Source organism: Bos mutus, chromosome 18 (assembly GCF_027580195.1).
Source record: "Bos mutus isolate GX-2022 chromosome 18, NWIPB_WYAK_1.1, whole genome shotgun sequence".
Classification (NCBI taxonomy): Eukaryota; Metazoa; Chordata; class Mammalia; order Artiodactyla; family Bovidae; genus Bos; species Bos mutus.
In genome coordinates this window covers 10,094,635-10,114,239 of record NC_091634.1, presented here as the reverse complement: position 1 = coordinate 10,114,239, position 19,605 = coordinate 10,094,635, and the positions used below count along the sequence as shown (strand labels likewise).

At 60.9% G+C, this 19,605-nt stretch overlaps 1 protein-coding gene across 1 annotated transcript in view; it reads left to right on the top strand.

Annotated features, from left to right (window-relative positions):
• PPP1R37 (protein phosphatase 1 regulatory subunit 37) overlaps window positions 1-18,624 on the top strand; it is a 37,511-nt gene extending 18,887 nt beyond the window's left edge. Inside the window, exons 2-13 of the mRNA XM_005900343.2 lie at window positions 11,368-11,465; window positions 12,690-12,735; window positions 13,015-13,115; window positions 13,489-13,608; window positions 13,812-13,962; window positions 14,055-14,210; window positions 15,520-15,632; window positions 16,260-16,401; window positions 16,488-16,654; window positions 16,755-17,475; window positions 17,809-17,899; window positions 17,983-18,624. Of these exons, the coding sequence (XP_005900405.2) occupies window positions 11,368-11,465; window positions 12,690-12,735; window positions 13,015-13,115; window positions 13,489-13,608; window positions 13,812-13,962; window positions 14,055-14,210; window positions 15,520-15,632; window positions 16,260-16,401; window positions 16,488-16,654; window positions 16,755-17,475; window positions 17,809-17,891 (1,898 nt within the window). The 3' untranslated portion in view covers window positions 17,892-17,899; window positions 17,983-18,624. The remainder of the gene's footprint in view (window positions 1-11,367; window positions 11,466-12,689; window positions 12,736-13,014; window positions 13,116-13,488; window positions 13,609-13,811; window positions 13,963-14,054; window positions 14,211-15,519; window positions 15,633-16,259; window positions 16,402-16,487; window positions 16,655-16,754; window positions 17,476-17,808; window positions 17,900-17,982) is intronic.
• Window positions 18,625-19,605: the final 981 nt, after the last annotated feature.

The window sequence follows — 19,605 nt, the reverse complement described above, 5'->3', positions numbered from 1 at the left end:
GTCACACACGCACACACACACCCCCTCCCAGGAGACAGCTCGCAGTGTCACACGCGCACACCCCCAGGAGACAGTTCGCAGTGTCACACATGCACACACCCCCAGGAGACAGCGCGCAGTGTCACACGCGCACACACACCCCCCCTCCCAGGAGACAGCGCGCAGTCAGAGGGCCCGTCGTGGGCACTTGTGTTGGGTCGTGCTGCGGCTCCACCCACCACAGGGCTGGACATGTCGTCTTGGTGGTTCAGCATCAGCGGGTGTTGAGCTCTGTGCCCACCCACGTGTGCTGGGCACACAGCACCGCCAGGGAGGCGAGAGACAAGTCAGCCTCGCCACCACAGACCCACTTTGGGGGCGGGAGGACGATGGGAGCCCAGGGCTGGCGCAGAGAAGAGGGGGCGCGGCTGGTGGGTCAGCACGAGGCTTAGGTAGGAACCTTAGACAGCTCGGACTGTCCCACCCCCACCCTGAGCCTGCCGCACGCACCTCTCTCTCCTGGCCACGTCCTTGGAAAGTACCCTGCCTCCCTGGGCCTCGCTTTCCTCTTCTGGAAAGCTCGAGGTGGCATGTACTGTAGCCCAGACTGTGGCTGTGGACAGAAAGCGTCGGGTGTGGTTAAGGGCAACGGTTGTGGGGACTTCCTGATGGTCCAGGGGTTCAGAATCCCCCTTGCAGTGCAGGGGACGTGGGTTCAATCCCTGGTCAGGGGAACTAAGATCCCGCGTGCCACAGAGCAAGTGGGCCTGCGTGACACAAGGAAGATCCTGTGTGCTGCGACTAAGACCCGCCACAGCCAAGCAAGTGATGACAGGAAACAAGGAGCCAGGACTGAGGAGTGGGACTGCTTAGGCCTGAGCCCCAGCTCCTCCCACGGGCTCTGTGACCTCACGCGGGCTCCTTAACTTCCCCGCTTCAGGTTCATTTTTCACCTGGGGAGTAAATGCACCCTCAGCTGGTTGCCAAAAGCAGTCAAGGTGCTGTCCGAGTGTGTTTGCTGCGGTGAGTAGCAGTGCCTTAGAATTAGAAGTGGCCTATCACATGGCTGGCACGTGGGTCCTTAGTGTGCCCCGTGTGACCGTGCCCCGTGACCTCCCCCCTCCCCCTAGAGCGCCCTGGAGCTTCATCAAGCTCCTGCTGAGGGGGAGGCTCCGCGGTGGGCCGAGCTGAGTTGTCTGTGACTTAGAAAGCTTCCGGCACCTTCAGACTGCACGTGTTTCTGTAGCAGGATCTTCAGATGGGCCGAGCGGTTTGGAAGGTTATGCGGGTCCACGGGTGGAGTAGCCGGGCCCTCCCTCTTCCTGGCCTGGGACTCCTGGCTGGTTGCATAAGTGCAGCCCACCCCCTGCAGCTGGCCTCCCTGATCCTGCCTCCCCTCCCCCAGTCATGATGCCTCCCTCCTTGGAGGGACAGGGAAGACCACACTTATCACCCAGGAAACTGTGGGCATCGTGGCCCCTTCACAGGCCTGGGGAGGGGCCCGGGGTCTGAGAAGATAGGACTGGCCCAGCCTCTCCCGAGGGGCCTCCTGTCCAGGGCACGGTGTGGCTTCCTACCCCCATCACATGGCTTTCTGGGGAGAAAGGAAGACAGACTTCGTGCTATTCACAGAGCGAGTCATTCATTTGCCGCAGTGATGTCTCTAGACTCAGGGAGCCTTTGGTGTAGGACAGAGAGTGAACAAGGAAACAGATACCGATTGGGGTGCGTCCCGTGAGGCGCAGAGGGACATGGTGGAGAATACGGGTGTGGGGGCGCTGATTTAGAAAGGGGCCAGAGGAGGCTTCTCAGAAGTGGCGACATTTGAGCTGAGACCTGGATGACAGGTCAGGAAGGGGGTGTGGGGAGGGGAGTGCTCTGAGCCACAGCAACAGCAGTTGCCAACCTAGAGGCAGAAACAAGCAAGGTCGGCCGGGGAGGTATGTGTGCGGGGATGGGGGAAAGACCACTGCAGGATCGAGTCAGGGGCCTTGTCCTGGGCTGAGGAGTCGCAGCCTCAGTCCCAGCGCAGGGACAAGCCGTGGAGACTAAAAGTGCCAGAGTCTGGCCGGTTCCTCACCGTGGTCACCATGCCTCGTTATGTGCCTGCCTGTGTGCAAAGGACAGAGACTGCGAGGTGGAGGGTTTTCCTTTCCTGGGGGACCTGCTGGAGTTTCCCCGCACATGCTCACCATGTTTCTGAAGGTGCACACCCAAACACACCCCCTAGGGATCTCCCCAGCCCCGCCTCAGCTCTGCCAGGGACAGGAAGGGCCCATCCAAGCGAAGGCCCAGGAGACCAGGCTGGTTGGAGTGACAGGCGGCGGTCCCTGGTGCTGGTGCGGCTCCAGGAAGGATGAAGCTTGGCATCAGCAGTGGCGACATGGGCACCCTCTGCTGGGAAAGTTAGCGCTTCCAGCCTGGGCGTGACCTCCCTGCCTCGGTCCCTCTGAGCTACGGAAAGGCTGGCAGGGGTGGAGGAAGCCCAGTGCTTCGTCATCGGGAAGAATAACTCATGACCGTGTCCCTTCATTTTTCCTGAGGAGTCACAGGCTTTTTTTGGAGCCATCTGCGCTGCTAGAAACCCCTGCTGGTGGAAGTTGCCCTAGCAAAGGCTGCTGCTCCCCTCCGCTCTGTCTGGGCCCTGTCACTCCCCCATCCTGGCCCTGGACCTCCTGGCCCCCAGAGTACCCTGTGGCTGGGTCCTGGGGGAGACCCCGGCCTGGCGGGGGGCAAGGCCTGAGGGTCGTAACCGCCGTGGGCACGGGCACCCGAGGACGCTTCCTCCTGGCGGACGCAGAGCCATGGAGCTGACTTCGGCGGACTCTGGAGGCCATAGTGGCCCGGCTGTGAGAGAGGAGGCCCTGAGTGTGCGTCCTGTGTGCTCTCTCGGGTGTCGCCTCCTCTTGGCACCTGATTTTCTTTGTCTTAGGTTGGGGGCCTGATCACCTCCCCTTCCCAGGGGTGCTGTGAGGCTTCAGCTAAGGCACGTGAAGGTTGTCACCATCAGCGGGTTCCGTGCAGAACTCAGGGACGCTGCCATCAGCAGGCCTGTGCTGGAGCCCTCGGTCTCCCCACTTCACCACCGTGTTCCTCAGCTTCCCCGTGACAGCCCTCCGTCTGGGTCTGAGGCCCGGCTTTGTATTCCTCCCTTCCTTCCTCCAGCCCATATTGGCTGATCACCTGCTGGGCCAGACCTGACTGTGTAATTAAGGTTGTCGTGAAAGGCTGGCCTTGGCTTCCCTCAAGCTTCTTCCCTCCGATCCCAAATACTGCCCCTGGGGCCTGTGTGGACCACCAGGTCTGAGCAGCTGCTTTCCGCCCCCCATTTAACTTTTCGTTATGGACGTCTCCCGACATAGCAACTGTAGGAGTATGATGAACCCGCTTTCCGGCTTCAGTAACGACCCGTATGTGGCCAGTCTTGACCCTCAGGCTGCCTCGCCCCCATTATTTTGCAGTGAATCCTAGATACCCACCATCCCCCCATACGTTCTTCTAAGTTGCTTCTGAATTGGCGGGGGCGTTCAGCCTCAGCCAGCCACCTTCTGTCGGTGGTCATCTCCCCCAGTGCAGGACGAGACTGCGGTCCCTGTAGCCCTGTACACAGCACGTGACGCTCGGAGAGGAGTGCTCCCTGCCAAAGGAGGCTCCCTGCCACAGGGCGAGGCTCCGGAGGCTGCCAGGAAGGCCTTCACGCTCTGATTCCTGGGCGGTGTCCCTTGCTCCGTCTCTGGGTTAGCTTGCTTTCTAACAACGAGCACTGTCCGTGAAAGGCGGTGTTCACCGGCACACTCTTCTGCTCTGCGCCGTGGGTAGTAACCTGTTAGGTATGCAAGTTCGTACCTTTCAAGGATCTCCAGGAGTGGAGGCCCTGGGGCAAAGGGCACACGCGCTTGCCTTTTGGCCTCCTGGTCGGTTGATGTAGCCACGTTTCTGTCGAGAGGGGTTGTGCCTGTTGCTGCGGACACTGGCTCCTCAGGGCGTGCCTGCCTCCCATGTCATCAGCGGGTGCTGTCCACCTCATGGGGGTTGGCCTGTCTGAAAAACGTCAGTGTACTTGCATTTAATTCGAATTTCTCTTTATTCTGAGAATGAGTATGGAAGGATTCCGAACCTCGGTTTGCATCTTTGGGGACTGGACTGGCGGAGGCCGTTGTCGAGGGGTGGCAGGGAGAACTCGACGAGGCCCCCTCCCCAGCCGAGGAGCCAGTGTGGCGGCCGGAGACGCAGGGTGTGGACGACGCAGACCGGGCCAGCCGCCGCCTCTGCCTCCTGCTGGAGAAGCGCCCCTGGGCAGGTCACTTCCCATTGCGGCCTCACCTGGAAGGCAGGGTGACGATGCCTACCCATGGCGGGTCACGGGGCGTTTCTGGCCGTCTGGGCCCTGGCATCCTGCCTGCCTCCCTCCAGGCTCTTCTGTGTTCTTCTACGCATGGAGCCAACCCCCTGCCCCACGATGTCAGAAGGCGCTGTCTGCCTTCCAGGCCTGGGACGGTGGCCCGGCGTGTGCTCCGTCGCCTGCCTCTCCCCCTCACCCTGTCACGGTGCCTTCTGTGCGCCTGGCCCTGTTAGGGACAGTGCAGGGGACGTGTGTGCAGCCCAGGGGAGGGAGCCTGACCAGCGGGGGGTCGTGGAGGGCTGCCCAGAGAAGGGGTCCCCTGAGCTGAGGGTTGAAATGAGTGTGTCCTGCCTAAGAGGAGGGAGAGAACGAGGTGAGGTAAAGCCCTGGGCCTTTCTGGAAAAGGAAAGGAGTTTTGAGTGTGGCTGGAGCACGCTGCTGGCGGGGGTGCGGGGGTCCATGAGCAAGTCTTCAAGGGGGTCTCTGAGACCAGCTTCCCTCCATCTTGTCCCAGCTCAGTCCAGAGCATGCACAGCGCCCCCAGAGGGCCTCCCTGGATGGACTGCATACTCCTCCCCCCAGATAATAAGAACCCCTGGAGGGCAGGGACCCCCGCCCCGTCCGAGCCCTCCCTGTCCTCCCAGTGCCAGCACACAGCTTGGCAAGGCCCAGGCCTGGGAGGTGTGGGCTGACGAATACGAAGATGATGTCTAAGTGGGAATTCTGGGTTAGAAGCCTCACTCCAAGGGGCTGAAGGCTGAAGGGGGATTTTATTGTCTTCTGGATCTGAGTAGCCTTGACTAGCTTGACTTCTGGCCTCGCTGGATTCTATGTCTCTCTCTTCCTCTGGGTTCACCTCTCCCAAGTCGGCTTTATCCTCGGGAGGCTCTCTCCCCTTGGTGGATTCCGGAGTGGCTGCTCCAGAAGTGGGAGGCCACCTCGTCCACCCCTGGGGACACGAGCTCTTGTTTCCTGACAGCCCTGCAGGGGTCATCCCCCTGTCCCCGGCCAGTCATTGAAAGGGGTCTGCGGACAGGGTATCTCTGGGGAGGACAGCAGGACGTGGAGGTAATGCAGACGTCCCACCTGGGGCCCGGGGATGGCATCATGAGGGCAGTGGGGCCCGGGTGCTGACTGCCTGGGGCAGCGGGGCGGGGGACGCGGACAAGGCAGCCTCACCGTGGGGGTGGGCTGTGCACCTGGCGCACCGCCTGCCCCGGGGCTGCTGGCCTGGTGCCCCCTGAAGGTGTGAGCCCAAGTGGCCTGGGTGGGCGAAGATGGTGTTTCCCAGATGTCGAGGCATGGACCACAAGAGCCTGAGTGTCCTACAGGACTGGTCACTGCAGTGACCTTACTGCTGTGAGGCTCTGGTTTCCTCTCTGTCGGCAGGGTGATGGTGATGGTGCCCTTCTGTCTGGGGTAGGAAGGGCGTGACAGAACCCTCTGAGGGTGGGCTCCGCAGATGCGCTGGCCAGGCCCTGGCTCCGGGCTGCCCAGTAGCTTCAGCCTCCCTCTTCAGCTCTGGGTGCCAGTCCTGACAGCCTCCCTGTTGGGGGACTCAGGGGCTCCCCGCTCCCCGGCCCTGGTCTCTGCAGACGCAGTCCTCCCCAGACCTCGGATAGTTCCTGACACTGCTCTGAACCAGCCTGGTGGCTCCTGTCTCGTGCAGAAAGCAGAGTGCTCGCTGGGGCCCACTGGGTCCCCATCCCCCTCCCCCCGCCCCAGCCTCTCCTGGTGCCCTGGATCCTGCCCAGCCTGTTCCCACCCTGTCCCACCTCTCCGCTCCCCAGGGCCACTGCCCACTGCTCTCTGTATCTCTCATCTGTGTCTGCAACCTCCTTTTGAAGCCTTAGGAGTGAGAACTGGCCCTCAGCCCCCTGTCCTACCCCCCCCCCACCCTCACTGCTGCTTCCTGGTTTTGACGCCCACTGGGGTGACCACAGCCCCAGGCTAGCAGGGGTGTGGCCTGAGCTACCGCCGCCCCCTGGTGCCCACCCCGTCCTTGCCTCTCGTGGGTGCCTTTGCACCTGTGTGCAGAGGAGAGAGCCCTCTCGGACGTCACCTGACGCCTGGCATCGGGTTTCTGTGCCCCTTTGTGCGGCAGGGGTGGGGGAGCAGTCTCGTTTGCCCCACAGCCTCTTCCTGGGAGACTGGCGCCAGCTGCACACGGGCCTTGCTCCCCACAGCTCACACCTTCGCCCTGGCCCCTGTCTCCCCCTGGGCCCGTCAGGTCATGTGAGAATGGAGCTGTGTTTCAGTTACAGAGCAGGACAGGTTGGAGTGTGCATTCCAGCCCGGCCACTCCTGGCTCCGTGACCTTGGACAGATGGCTTGCCCTCTCTGAGCTTGCTTCCCCTGATTACAAAGTAGAAGTGTAACTGCCAGTCTCATAAGGTCACACAGCTGGCAGAATGAAACGGCATAGAAAGTGCTCAGCATGGTGGCTTAGATGGAGTAAGTGCCCGATGCCTGGAAGTGGTGGCCGTGGCCACCATCATCACCTTTCTCCAGCTGTGTCTCCCGCTGAGCCAGGCGCTGCGCTGGGCACCTCCGTGGCGGGTGCTTTCATGTCCCTTTCTCCTGAGACCCCCCACATGTCCCTTTCAGAGAGGAAAAGAGGTCATTGTGTTCATCACAGCGTCACAGGACAAGGATCAGAACATGGGTCCTCTTAGCGGAAGCAGTGACCTCTTCGCATCCCACCCCCGGCGCCCGGGGGTGCGCCCCTCACCGCACCGCCCCCGCCTCTGTGACGGCTGCTTACACCAGCCCCTGCCCAAATCAGACCTTGGCAGCCGTGGCTTTGGGAGCTGGAAACACACACTCACAGGCATGTCCCCCTCGCATACGCCTCACCAACCATTCCATCACTCAACAGGTGCTTTGTTCTCTTCTGGGTCCCCGCCTTCCAGTGTGGGGATAAAATACGGCAGTGACGGCCAGCCGGCTTCAAGGAGCACTCCGGAGCGTGAGCTCGGCCCTGGTCTGAGGGGTGCACTGTGCTGACTCAGTCACCACACTCACCCCGGGAGGAGTCCCGCTCGGCCCCGTTTTCAGGGTCGGGTGGTTGAGGTGCAGACGTTACGTCGTTTTGCTGAGAGTCACAGGGTTTAAGTTGGGAGCCAGGACTTGGCCCCAGGCGCTCTGGCTCTGGAGCCCGTGCTCAGCCACGCTGCGAGACCCCGCGTCTCCAGTGAGCCGCGTCCAGGCAGGGTCTTCCTGAGCTCACGGGGGCGGGGGGCAGCCAGGCCCCAGGCCCCCCGACTTCAGGCTGGAGCTGGGCCCTCACCAGTTTGCAGCCATGCCCTCGGAACCTGGGGGCAGGGCTCCGACTCGGGCCTCCCAGCCCGGCCCAGCCGTGGTGGCCAGTGACCTCACCGTGTGAGCTGTCCTCTTCACCCCAGCTCGCCCGGGCCGCTTGCTCGGCTGGGTGCCTGGCTGCAGCTGGAGGCCCGGGCCCTTTGACTCACAGCAGCCTTGTGGTTCAGTTAAGGCTGGAAAAGCCGAGGGCGGATGACCCAAGGTGGGGCCTTGATGATTTCGTCACAGCATCACAGATGAGCAAGTGTGTGGGGGCTGGTCCTGAGCTGGCGCCCGCATGTAATTTCTCCGAACCACCTGTACTGCCATTTCCTTACTGTGTTTGTTTTTTTTTTCACTGGTTCATTAAAAAAATTTGAATGTGTTTCTTCTCATTTATTTCCACTGATAATCTATGCAAAATGCTGGTTTTGATTTAATAGTTCCTTTTTCTTATAAATGCATGAAACACGCATACATACTGATGACCTCAGGGTCCTTCCCAATCCGCCTGACACTCACACGTGCCCACTGGTGACCAACCATGCCTGGGGACATGGCTGGCGGTGCTGCTGAGAAAAGCCAGGCGGGGCTGGGGGGCCTTCAGGCCGAACCCCGCTTCCGTTCCTCTCAGTGTTTCAGCCCACTGCTGCCCCCACCTGGAATGTGTGTCTCAGCATCAGAGGAAAATGACAATATGCAATTACCATTCTTTTTGAAAAGTAATTTTATTGTATTTGCCCGTTTTGGGCTGAGCTGGGTCTTCGCTGCTGCACACAGGCTTTTCTCCGATTGCGGCGAGCGGGGCGTGCTCTGGTTGTGGTGTGTGGGCTTCTCGTTGCCATCCGTGTCTTCCCGTGTGACGGAGCAGAGACTGTAGGTGCATGGGCTTCAGTAGTCGGGGCGCCCGGGCTCTAGGGCACAAGCTCAGTAGTTGTGGCGCACAGACTTAGTTTCTCCACGGCATGTGGAATCTTCCCAGATCAGGGATCGAACCCGCGTCTCCTGCGTTGGCAGGTAGATTGTTCACCACTGAGCCACCAGGGAAGCCCGCAGATGTCATTCTTGTCTGCAGCTGCTCTGGGCCTTGGGCCCCAGGTCTCTGAGCCTGTCTGTCTCTCCTGCCCCTGCTCTCGGATTCCCCTGCTGCACACAAGTGGGCAGGTGCTGCCTCCCCCAGCCCTGGCAGTGACCTTGTGTGAGGCTGTACCAGCGTTGAAACCCCGCGGGCGCCTCGCTGGAGGAGCGGCTGGATGGTACCTGTGGCTGGTGTGGAGGTGGCAAGGTCAGAGACCCTGGCCCTCAGACTCACCAGGAGGCCTCTCAGAGCAAAGACCAACCCAGTGGGTAGGCTTTCAGGGGACATCAGGAGCCAGAAGTCCTAGGCAGTCTGGGAAGGCTTCCTGGAGGAAGTGGTGTTGGAGCTGGACACCTAAAAGGGCTTATATTTCCTGTAGACTGTCTAGGGTACTGAGAACTGCTAGTTAACAACCCCATGTGTACCCCGTCCCTACTTCATCCCCATCTGAGGTGACCAAACCAACCCCACCTTGGCCTGGGGGCCATTATTGAAGGGAGTGGATCCCAGGGAGCAGTTTTTGCCTTTTGGCCATCTGGTAAAGCCTGTGTACACTTTCTTGGAGTGACGATTTTTTTTTTTTTTTTAATCCTGGAGTGGGTTGCCATGCCCTCCTCCAGGGGATCTTCCTGACCAAAGGATCGAACTCCAGACTCTAGATGTCTCCTGCACTGGTAGGCAGGTTCTTTACCACTAGTGCCACTTGGGAAGCCCCATGGAGCATCGATTCTTAAAGGCAAAAAATGGGACTTATAAAGGGTACCAGTTAAAGTACAGTTTATTAAATACCTTTAAAATCATTACATAGTGTTTATACTTATCCTCATTGACACATGAGATAACAGGATATAGCAGCAGCTCTGACGACTCCCAAAGCAGTGATGAGCATTCAGGATCTGCAGTAACTGTTATATGATGTGAAAACATCTGCCGTTTCTATTGATGACAGAGTGTTAGGGTCTGCTAAAGAGTGTTTCTTTTCTCTTTTTTGCCTCTTACATTACTAAGAAGGAAATGCTAAACTACGTCACAATTCAGCTAGTGAAACTAAAGAGGCAATTTTTCTCAAGTTCATGGACCCCGTGGGGGGTCAGTGGCCCCCTGCTTGGCGGATTCCCTGAGGACAGGCCAGTGCCAGTCCCCTCTCCCCCAGAGCTGGGAGACACCAGGCACGTGATGGCATGGCAGCGGGGGCAGCTGACACGGGGGAGGCTTCTGGTTACCTACAGCTAGCTTCTCTCAAGCTCCATGCTGCCCACTTCCACCCAAGAAAGAAGCGAGGGGTCTAGGATGGAGCCTGAGCTCTGGGGAGCCCAGGGCCTCTGTGGGCTTCTTTCCTCCAGCCATCCCTACCTAACAAAACAGAGAGTCTGGAGTAGGTCTTCCGCTCTGCCTGGACCAGCTGCCTGGTCCCGGGGAGGCAGCTTTCCTTCCCTGGACCTTGGTTTCCTCCCCAAGAAGTCATGGTGCTGTTTGATAGGGTCAGGATGTTGGGCTCCTGGCCAGAGTGATGGCCGGAGGGAGCGTCCCCTGGAAATGCCTGCCCAGAAGCTCCGCAGGGGCTCCCGCAGGCCCATCCCCTACCCACCCTGCAGCCCCCGTGTCCGCTCCATGCTGCTGGCTCCCTGCACCCGGGCCTGACCCTGTGCCTCCCTGGCTCAGAGCCCTTCCTTCCTGCACTCCTTGCTGCCCCTGGGCAAAATCCAGGCTCTGACAGCCAAAAACTGGTCTTTTCACCTGGCGAATGGCTAAACAAAATGCATACTTGGACAGTTACTACGCCGTACTACAAAGGGGCCGAAACTCAAAACTGTTCCGTTTCAGAAAGAAGCGGGCCGCCAGAGGCCACATACTGTTTACCACCATTTGTATGAAGTGTCCAGAAAAGGCAAATCTCTGCAGATGGAAAGGCTAGCCCTACCTTCCGCGTGGTGGCAGGCCCCGAGATCCCCAAGGACAAGCCTGTGCAGGTTGGGTTTGGGCTGCACCCCTCGTTCATTTGGGGAGCCACTGTCCGCCTCTTTGGGGCGCCAGGGCCGTATCAGGGACTCCGACTGCTGCTGTGTCCCTGGGGCACAGGAAGCCCCGTTTGGTGCTGAGGGAGTTTCAGGAGTGAGGAATCTGAGAGGCCGTGTGGCATCGCCGTTAAGGGCTGAGTTCTGGCTCCACCACTCACCAGCTGTGTGACCCTGGGCAAAGTGCTTCACCTCTCTGAGCTCAACATCCTCATAAGGTCCAAGTGTGGCCTCATTCTCTCATTCAAAGGAAACCACAAATCAGACATCTGCTCTGGGTCTGGCCCTGTGCTGGGTGGTGTTGGGGACCCTGGGGGTGACCAAGAGAGCCCCAGTCCTGTCCTGCAGGGGCTCCCAGTCTAGTGGAGGAAGTAGCTGACGGGTAGAAAAATGGCGTGGTATTAGTTGTATGTTTATGTGAAGGTGTTTGGGGAGCTCTGGGGAGGTGTGGGAGGATGGGGTAACTTGGTTTGGGGGCGCCGGGAGACATGTCCCCAGAGTAGCAGTCACAGCAAGGGGCCTCAACAGCAGGACTGAACTCAGTGGGTTGTTGGAAGGAGGTTGAGAGGGGAGGGGGTGGCAGAGGCCAGTGGTAGGAATGGGTGAGTGAGGCCAGGGTGTGGAGAGTCACCTGCCTGGGTCTTTGCCTGCAGCCCAGAATGTGACCGTGGACGAGATTATTGGTGCCTACAAGCAGGCTTGCCAGAAGCTGAACTGCAGACAGATCCCCAAACTCCTCAGGCAGCTCCAGGTATGCCAGGTGACTGGGGGTGGGGGTGGTCCCTGGGGTGAAGCTGCCCTCCAGCACCCTCTGGGCCCGTGGTGTCTGCCCCAAGCAAGAGAGGGCACACAAAACACTCCCCCTCCCCAGCCTAGCCGGCCAGCCAAGGGCTAGTGTAAATATATCTTTGAAAATCCGCTTTTAAAAAAGTGGTAAAACCAGTCAGGCTTTTCATGAATATTTAAACAGTTCAGAATATATAAAGTAGGAACTTACTCGTCAAGAATCATCCGCTCCCCAAATAAGTTCTCTTCCTGAGGGGAAAAGCCATGTATATGAAAGTTAGAAGTCTGAATGACAAAAATAATGTATATTTTTTCTTTTAAAAAGTTCAAATACTGCAGATACGAAAAGCAAGCGGTTTCTCAATTCTTGCCCAAGTCCCATTCCCAGGAGTGCCCCCTGGTGGCAGCTTGGGGTTTTTGCCCTCTAGGCTTTCTGCTTTTTATAAATGGAGGAGTCACTGTCCAGGGGTGTGTAGACAGGTGGGCAGGTTCTGTTTTTTGTATGACTAAGGCCAGTCCATGGGGTCGCTAGGAGTCGGACACGACTGGGCGACTTCACTTCCACTTTTCACTTTCATGCATTGGAGAAGGAAATGGCAGCCCACTCCAGTGTTCTTGCCTGGAGAATCCCAGGGACGGGGGAGCCTGGTGGGCTGCCGTCTCTGGGGTTGCACAGAGTCGGACACGACTGAAGCAACTTAGCAGTAGCAAGGCCTTGCTGTGGGGCTTCTCTGGTGGTTCAGCCCATAAGGAATCTACCTGCAGTGTGGGAGACTCAGGTTCGATCCCTGGGTCTGGAAGATCCCCTGGAGAAGGGAATGGCAACCCACTGCAGTATTCCTTCCTGGAGAATCCCCATGGACAGAGGAGCCTGGCAGGCTGCAGTCTATGGGGTCACAAAGAGTTGGACACGACTGAGTGACTGACACACACACACACACACATGGCCTTGCTGTGCCTCTGGCCTGCGTGCCCCTAGTCGTCACTCGCAGCTGCCTTCCCTGTCGCCCGTCCACCCTGGTCGTGTTGGTAAAGCACTGCCTCAGTGCCTTCCCTCTGGACGGGTCATTCCAGAATGTTTCAGGACTGCTTGTTTCAGAGCCCTGGCTGCCCCACTGTTAGGGACAGACAGCCTCACAGCTTGGTCAAGGGCTTCCTGCCTTGACCACCATCCGCTCTGCTTTCCCAGGAGTTCACGGACCTCGGGCACCGCATCGACTGTCTGGATCTGAAAGGTGTGTGTCTGGAAGGGGCCGGGGACCCTTGGGTGGTGGCCAAAGCTGGGGCCTCCCTGGAGGTGCCTGAGGGCAGGCAGAGCTGGGCCAGAGAGAGGTGTGGGCGTCCCCGGAGGTGAGACAGGTGCCTCGCGCCGTGCAGAGGCGCGGGGGTCTTTCCTCCCTGGGTTGGCCAGAAGCCCGTGTTTCCACCCAGCGCCCCGCCCCACACCTGAGTGCACATGCGTAGAGATGCGCCCATAGATGCGCATGCGCACACGGCGCTCCGTCTCGTCCCAGGTGAGAAGCTTGACTACAAGACCTGTGAGGCCCTGGAAGAGGTCTTCAAGAGGCTGCAGTTCAAGGTCGTGGATCTGGAACAGACGAACCTGGACGAAGATGTGAGCAGCCCGTCACCGCCCATTTCCACGCTCTGAGCTCCCTGCCCCTTAGATGTCTGGGGGGAGAGCATAGCAGGAAAGAGGAACCCCCTTGGACAGAGGCTGGGCGGGGCTTCTTGAGGAGCAAGATCAGGGAGACGGCCAGAGCGCCTGGGGGTGGGGGGTGGGGGTGGGGTTGGACTCTGGATGGGGCCCAGAGAAACGGTCTCACAGACTCACCCCAAGGATGGGGGCTTCCTAAGCAAGGGGGAGACATGGGGAAGCAGGCCTGAGCAGAGGCGTATGGCCTTCGGGAGTCTAGTGCCTCAGCCCCTGCCTCCTGGCTTCCCCGGGCGGCCGCGACCTGAGGCCGAGCCCCGCTGTCTCTGCCCAGGGTGCCTCAGCCCTTTTCGACATGATCGAGTACTACGAGTCGGCTACACACCTCAACATCTCCTTCAACAAGCACATTGGCACCCGGGGCTGGCAGGCCGCCGCCCACATGATGCGCAAGGTGGGCACCTCCGGCCCGCAGCCTCTCTTCATAGGGCCTGGTTCCACAGCCCTCCTTTCACCAGCCAGTGTCCCCCGCTATACAACCATGTGGCTCTGCTGCCCATGAGGCTGCTGGGATGTGTGGGGTGGGGGTGGGGGGCGTCCCCAGGGCGGGGAGGGCGGGGCCAGCCTGACCCCGCCCCTCACGCACCTGCCTCGCAGACAAGCTGCCTGCAGTACCTGGACGCCCGCAACACACCCCTGCTGGACCACTCGGCGCCCTTCGTGGCGCGCGCCCTGCGTATCCGCAGCAGCCTAGCAGTGCTGCATCTGGAGAGCTCCAGCCTGTCGGGGCGGCCCCTCATGCTGCTTGGTGAGGCCCCAGGGTGGCGTGCTGCTGGGCTCGGGCTGTTGGCCGGGTCCCCCAGGCCTGGCCAGTCACAACCCCCTCCCCCTCTCCCCCAGCCACGGCCCTGAAGATGAACATGACTCTGCGGGAGCTGTACCTCGCCGACAACAAGCTCAACGGCCTGCAGGACTCAGCCCAGCTCGGCAACCTGCTCAAGTTCAACTGCTCCCTGCAGATCCTGGACCTCCGCAACAACCACGTGCTGGACTCAGGTGGGTATGTGGTCCCTACCCGACCCCTGCTCCAATCCCCCAGAACCCACCGTGTGGCCAGCCAGTTGCTCGTCGTGCTGCTGACACAGGGGTGGCCAGGACAGCCCCAGCCCTCCCTTCATGGTGATGGTGCAGATGGGGCCAGGCTGTGGGAGCCCCGGGGTCTGGCCCCGACTCGGGATGAAGGAGGAGGGAACAGTTCAACTGTTCCTTCAGGGTGAGGTGCAGTATTGACCAGATAGTTGATAATGGGATAAAGGATCAACCAGAAGCTGTTCAAGGTGTGCAGGCAGGGACCTCTGGGTGGTGATGAGGAGGCTGGGCTGGAGCCAGCCATTTAAGCAGCGTAGGGAAGAATCCAGGCAGAGAATACCAAATGCAGAGACCCTGAGGTGGGAAGGAGCTTATGTGTGCATGCTCAGTCACTTCAGTCTTGTCATACTCTATGACCCCATAGAGTATAGCTAGCCAGGCTCCTCTGTCCATGGGATTCTTCAGGCAAGAATACTAGAATGGGTTGCCATGCCCTTCTCCAGAGGATCTTCCTGACCCAGGGATCAAACCCCCATCTCCTGCATTGCAGGCAGATTGTTTTACTGCTTAAACCACCAAGAAAGCCTGGGAAAGAGCTTAGACATTAGATATCTGGGGGGAAGAGCCCCAGTGAGCCCGAAGCTGAGTGAGCAGTGAAGAGGGACTAGTCCCAGGGCCTTGTCAGCGGGAGGAATTTGATTTCCTCCTGGCTCACTGTCGAGCAGAGTCCCTTGGCCTCGGTGAGGACAGGGTTCCAGGGGAGGGAGGTGCAGGATCGGGCAGCAAGTCCAGTGCCTTCCTCCAGGGCATCTGGCCCTGGACGCCATGGTCAGTGAGCACCTACCACGTTCAGGGCCTGTTGGCTCCTGGTTCACACCTGTGAGTGAGGCAGAGGTCTCTGTCTCAGGAGAGACACAGCCAAGATACATTAATAATGTCTGTTAGATGGTGAGACATGCCGTGAAGAGAAACAAAGCCATGATGGTGGACAGAGCTGTCTGCTGCGGGTAGGCTGGCCAGGACTGTCCTGTGAGCGGGCGAGATTTGAGTGAAGATCTGAGGCAGGTGGGGGAGGCCTTCATCTACTCACCCAGAGGACGAATGATCCCTGGGATTGGAAAGCTGTGTGTGCCAGGTCCCAGGTAGTGGGGCCAGAGCCTGTGGGGCTGGGCAGGCCGGGGCGGGGCTTTCTGAGCACTCGAAGGTGGCTCCTGGGCCAGCGTCCCCAGGGGAGACTCCCCAACCATGGACAAGACTTGCCCACGGGCCTCCCCAGGTCTGGCCTACATCTGCGAGGGCCTTAAGGAGCAGAGGAAGGGGCTGGCGACCCTGGTGCTGTGGAACAACCAGCTCACGCACACGGGCATGGCTTTCCTGGGCATGACGCTGGTGAGTTGGCTGGAGAGGGAGGGGGCAGCGTGGCTCCTCCAGCACCTCCCCCGTCCCCCTTCTTCCTCCTCTTCCGCGGTCCTGGCTCATCCTGCCAGTTGGGGAACCTGGCCTCTCCCGCCAGCCCTGCTTAGTCTCTGCTCCGGCTCCTGCTCCCTCTTTCTCTGAGGAGGGCAGCCCTTCCTTCATTGCCTCTCCACACCCAGCACCACAGCCTAGTACAAGAGAGTGCCTTGTGCCAGGGGAAAGCGTTTTGCATAGAAAGTTAGCATTCCTGGAAGTCTTCAGTAAGTCTTGAATCTCTTCATCACGTAGTATTCAAAGCAAGCCCACAGGGTACAAGGACTCAGACCCAGGTTAAGAATTACCCACAGCCAGGCCTGTGCCCAGAGCCCTCAGGAAGCTGGCAAGGTCAGAGGGTGGGCCTGGGGCTGTGGGGTGGCTGGATGCTTGGAGGGCTGGGGAGTGGACGGGGCAGCTGGCACTTGGGAGATTGCGTACCTGAGGGATTCGGCCCAAAGCAGGAAGGCGCTGGTGCTCAGATTGGGGGCACTGCCAAGGAGAGCCTGCCTCTTTCCTGACTGGCCTCCTGGGCCTTTCCTGGCTCTTGTGCGCCAACCCCTCCAGCCGCACACACACAGCCTGGAGACACTGAACTTGGGCCACAACCCCATCGGGAACGAGGGCGTGCGGAACCTCAAGAACGGCCTCATCAGCAACCGCAGCGTGCTGCGCCTCGGCCTGGCCTCCACCAAGCTCACATGCGAGGGTAGGGCACGGGGGATGGTGGGCCCGGGGCGGGGGGCGGCCAGCCGAGTGTGGGCCCGTGGCCAGCCCCTGCGGTCCCCCTCCCAGGCGCGGTGGCAGTGGCGGAGTTCATCGCCGAGAGCCCCCGCCTCCTGAGACTGGACCTTCGGGAGAACGAGATCAAGACAGGCGGGCTCATGGCGCTGTCGTTGGCCCTCAAGGTGAACCACTCCCTGCTGCGCCTGGACCTCGACCGTGAGCCCAAGAAGGAGGCGGTGAGCGGGCTCTTCCCTGCCGGCAGGTGGGGGGCAGGCCGGGGACCCGCTGCGGGCAGGCCACCCAGAGCCCAAGCCCGGCCCGCTCCTCTGCCCGCAGGTGAAGAGCTTCATCGAGACGCAGAAGGCGCTGCTCGCCGAGATCCAGAACGGCTGCAAGCGCAACTTCGTGCTGGCGCGGGAGCGTGAGGAGAAGGAGCAGCGGCTGCAGCTGTCGGCCTCCATGCCCGAGATCACTGTCACCGAGCCCCAGCCTGACGACGAGCCCCGGGAGGAGCCCGCCGCCGAGGCACAGGAAAACGGGGCGCCGGGCCCCAGCCCCGGGCCGGACTCAGACTCAGACTCAGACTCTGAGGGGGAGGACAGGGACGAGGCGGGTGGGGAGAGGGCTGAGGCCCCCTGCCCCACCCTGGTGCCCCCCACGGACTCCCTGGGCCCTGGGGACAGGAGCCCCCCAGGCTGCCCCTCCTCCCCCGCCGAGCAGCGCATCTCCGTGTCCAGCCCGGGCTGGGGCCACAAAGTGTTTGTGGTGACCCGGGTGGAGAGTCCACCCGAGAGGGCAGAGCCTCCTGTGCCCCCCGCCCCTCCTGGTCCCGTGTCCCCACCCGCCTCAGCCTCCCCCCCCACCTTACCTTTCCCGACGCCCACTGAGGCCTCCAGCACTCCGGACCCTGGGCCTCCTGAGCCCCAGCCACCGCTGGAGCCGCCCCAGGTGGGGCCACCATTGCCCAACGGCCTGAAGCCTGAGTTCGCCCTGGCACTGTCCCCAGAGCCGCCCCCGGGGCCTGAGGCCAAGGTGGGAAGCTGTGGCCTGGAACACGGTGAGAGGCGCCCTGGGGCTGGGTGGCGGGGCCCCTGGGTGCTGCATGTGACCCTGGCCGAGCATCCACCCGTGGGGTGCCTCAGTTTCTCCTTGAAGAAAGTGGACCTTGACATGGATGAGTGGGACTGGGTTCTCGGTCCCTGCCTTACTCCCTTGAGTCCCTGGGAGCCCCTTGGGGGTGGGGCATGTCAGATCTGCTGACTGGAGTCTGAGGGTCTCAGTGGCCCCCGGACCTATGCTCCTTTATGAGTCTGGCTCAGGCAGGGCTCCTGCCCCCAGCCCTCCCAGCTCACTGGAGGCCGCCCACCTTTCTCCCCCGACCCCCCCACAGAGCTGAGCTGCTCCAAGAACGAGAAGGAGCTCGAAGAGCTGCTCCTGGAAGCCAGTCAGGAATCTGGGCAGGAGACACTGTGACGCTTTAGGTGCGGTGCGGGCCGGGGCCAGGGCCAGGGCCGGGGTCTGAGCCCCAGCTCTGACAGGCTCTCCCCTTTCTCTCCTCCCGAAGCTCCCTGTTACCCATCGGTCTTCGAAGAGCTGAGGCCAGAGCCATGAGAATCTGCTCACCCTCACCCCCAGCCTTCCGAGGCCCGGGACACCAGAGGGTGGGGGCCTTCCTGGGACCCCCGCCCACCTGCCCACACAGCAACACTACACGGGGTGCAGGAGCTACAGGGGTGGCCCTCCTCGCCCTGACTGAAGCACTTCTATTTATGTGTCGACACTCGAAGACTCTGGGCTGGGGGTGGAAGGGAGGAGGAAGTGGATGCGGTCTCCAAAGTCATCTGGCTCACGAGGCCCCAGCGCCTCTTCCCAGGGGCCCATTTGGCCAGGCTTGCCCCATCGAGGGCAGGAGTCCTAGGTGGTGGCGGGATGGCCCCCCAAGGCCCCGGGTGCGGGGCCAGGCTGGAGGCGCGGCTTGGGAGGGGCGGTGAGCGCTGGTGGTGGTGGTGGTGGTAGTTGGACTTCGTGGAGCAGCCCCAGGCAGGGTGAGGGCCTGGGCTGGGGTGGGTGGGGGGAGATGGGAGCCGAGGATCAGAGCTTTCTTTATCTTAAGTGCAATAAATCTTTCAGGGAGCTGGGGTGGGGAGCAGCCGGGGCTTGGAGACCCTGTTGTCCGGGCCACGTGAGGCTGCGCCCTGAGAGGCACTACATCCCGGGGTGGGGGGGCGCGGGGGTGGAGGGGGGTGGGCAGAGGGCGGGGGAGGGGCTGCTCCTGTCGGTGCAACTCTGTTCACACCTTTTCTAATAAACCAGAGCTGGGTTCCCCGTTTGCCTGCTCTCTGCTTGCGCTGATCCTGGGTCTCCGCTGTGGGGGCTCTGGGCAGAGCGAGGGGAGGGCAGGGGTGCCACAGGTCCCGGCTGCGGAGCATCTGTGGGGATGTGTGGAGGCCGTCCCAGAGGAGAGCCCTAAGGTGGGCGGAGCTGGGTCTTCCCACCACAGCTGCCGCCCCTTCCTCAGGAGCCCAGGCTCCTCTGTGTCTGACACAGCCAGTTCGTCCCTGCTTCCACTCCCCTCTCTTCCGAGGAAATACCTTCCGAATACCTCCCAGCTTCAGGTCCAGCTCGGGTTCAGAGGTTATTGCTGCCCATTCAGACTCTGTGACCCCCACGGACTGTAGCCCCCACAGGTTCCTCTGTCCATGGGACTTCCCAGGCAAGAATACCCGAATGGGTTGCCATTCCCTTCTCCAGGGATTCTCCCCGACCCAGGGATTGAATCTGGGTCTCTGGCATTGCAGGCAGGTTCTTTACTGCCTGAGCCGCCAAGGAAGTGGGCCAAGGAGAGTGGACAGCCCAGCCCCGTCAGCCCCAGACATCCCGGGAGGAGGACGCCCACCCCCGGAGCCTGGCGGTTGCCTGGTCACTGCCCACAGGCACCGAGGTGTGGCTGGAGGGCTGTCGGGCACTTATTTCTGGGAAATCTGAGTCTCACCTTTCAGAAAAGGTGAGAACCACTTCAGGGGAAGGCCTTCGCCACCTGCTCCTTTGCTGCGTGGGAGGCTGGCTCGGGTCAGGAAGAGGTGCGGTGAGAAGACGAGAGTCACAGCATTGATGACTAGGAGCCCCTTCCGTTCGTATGCAAACTGGGGGGTCTTCTGCCCCAGTTGCCTGAGTGACTGGGATGAAC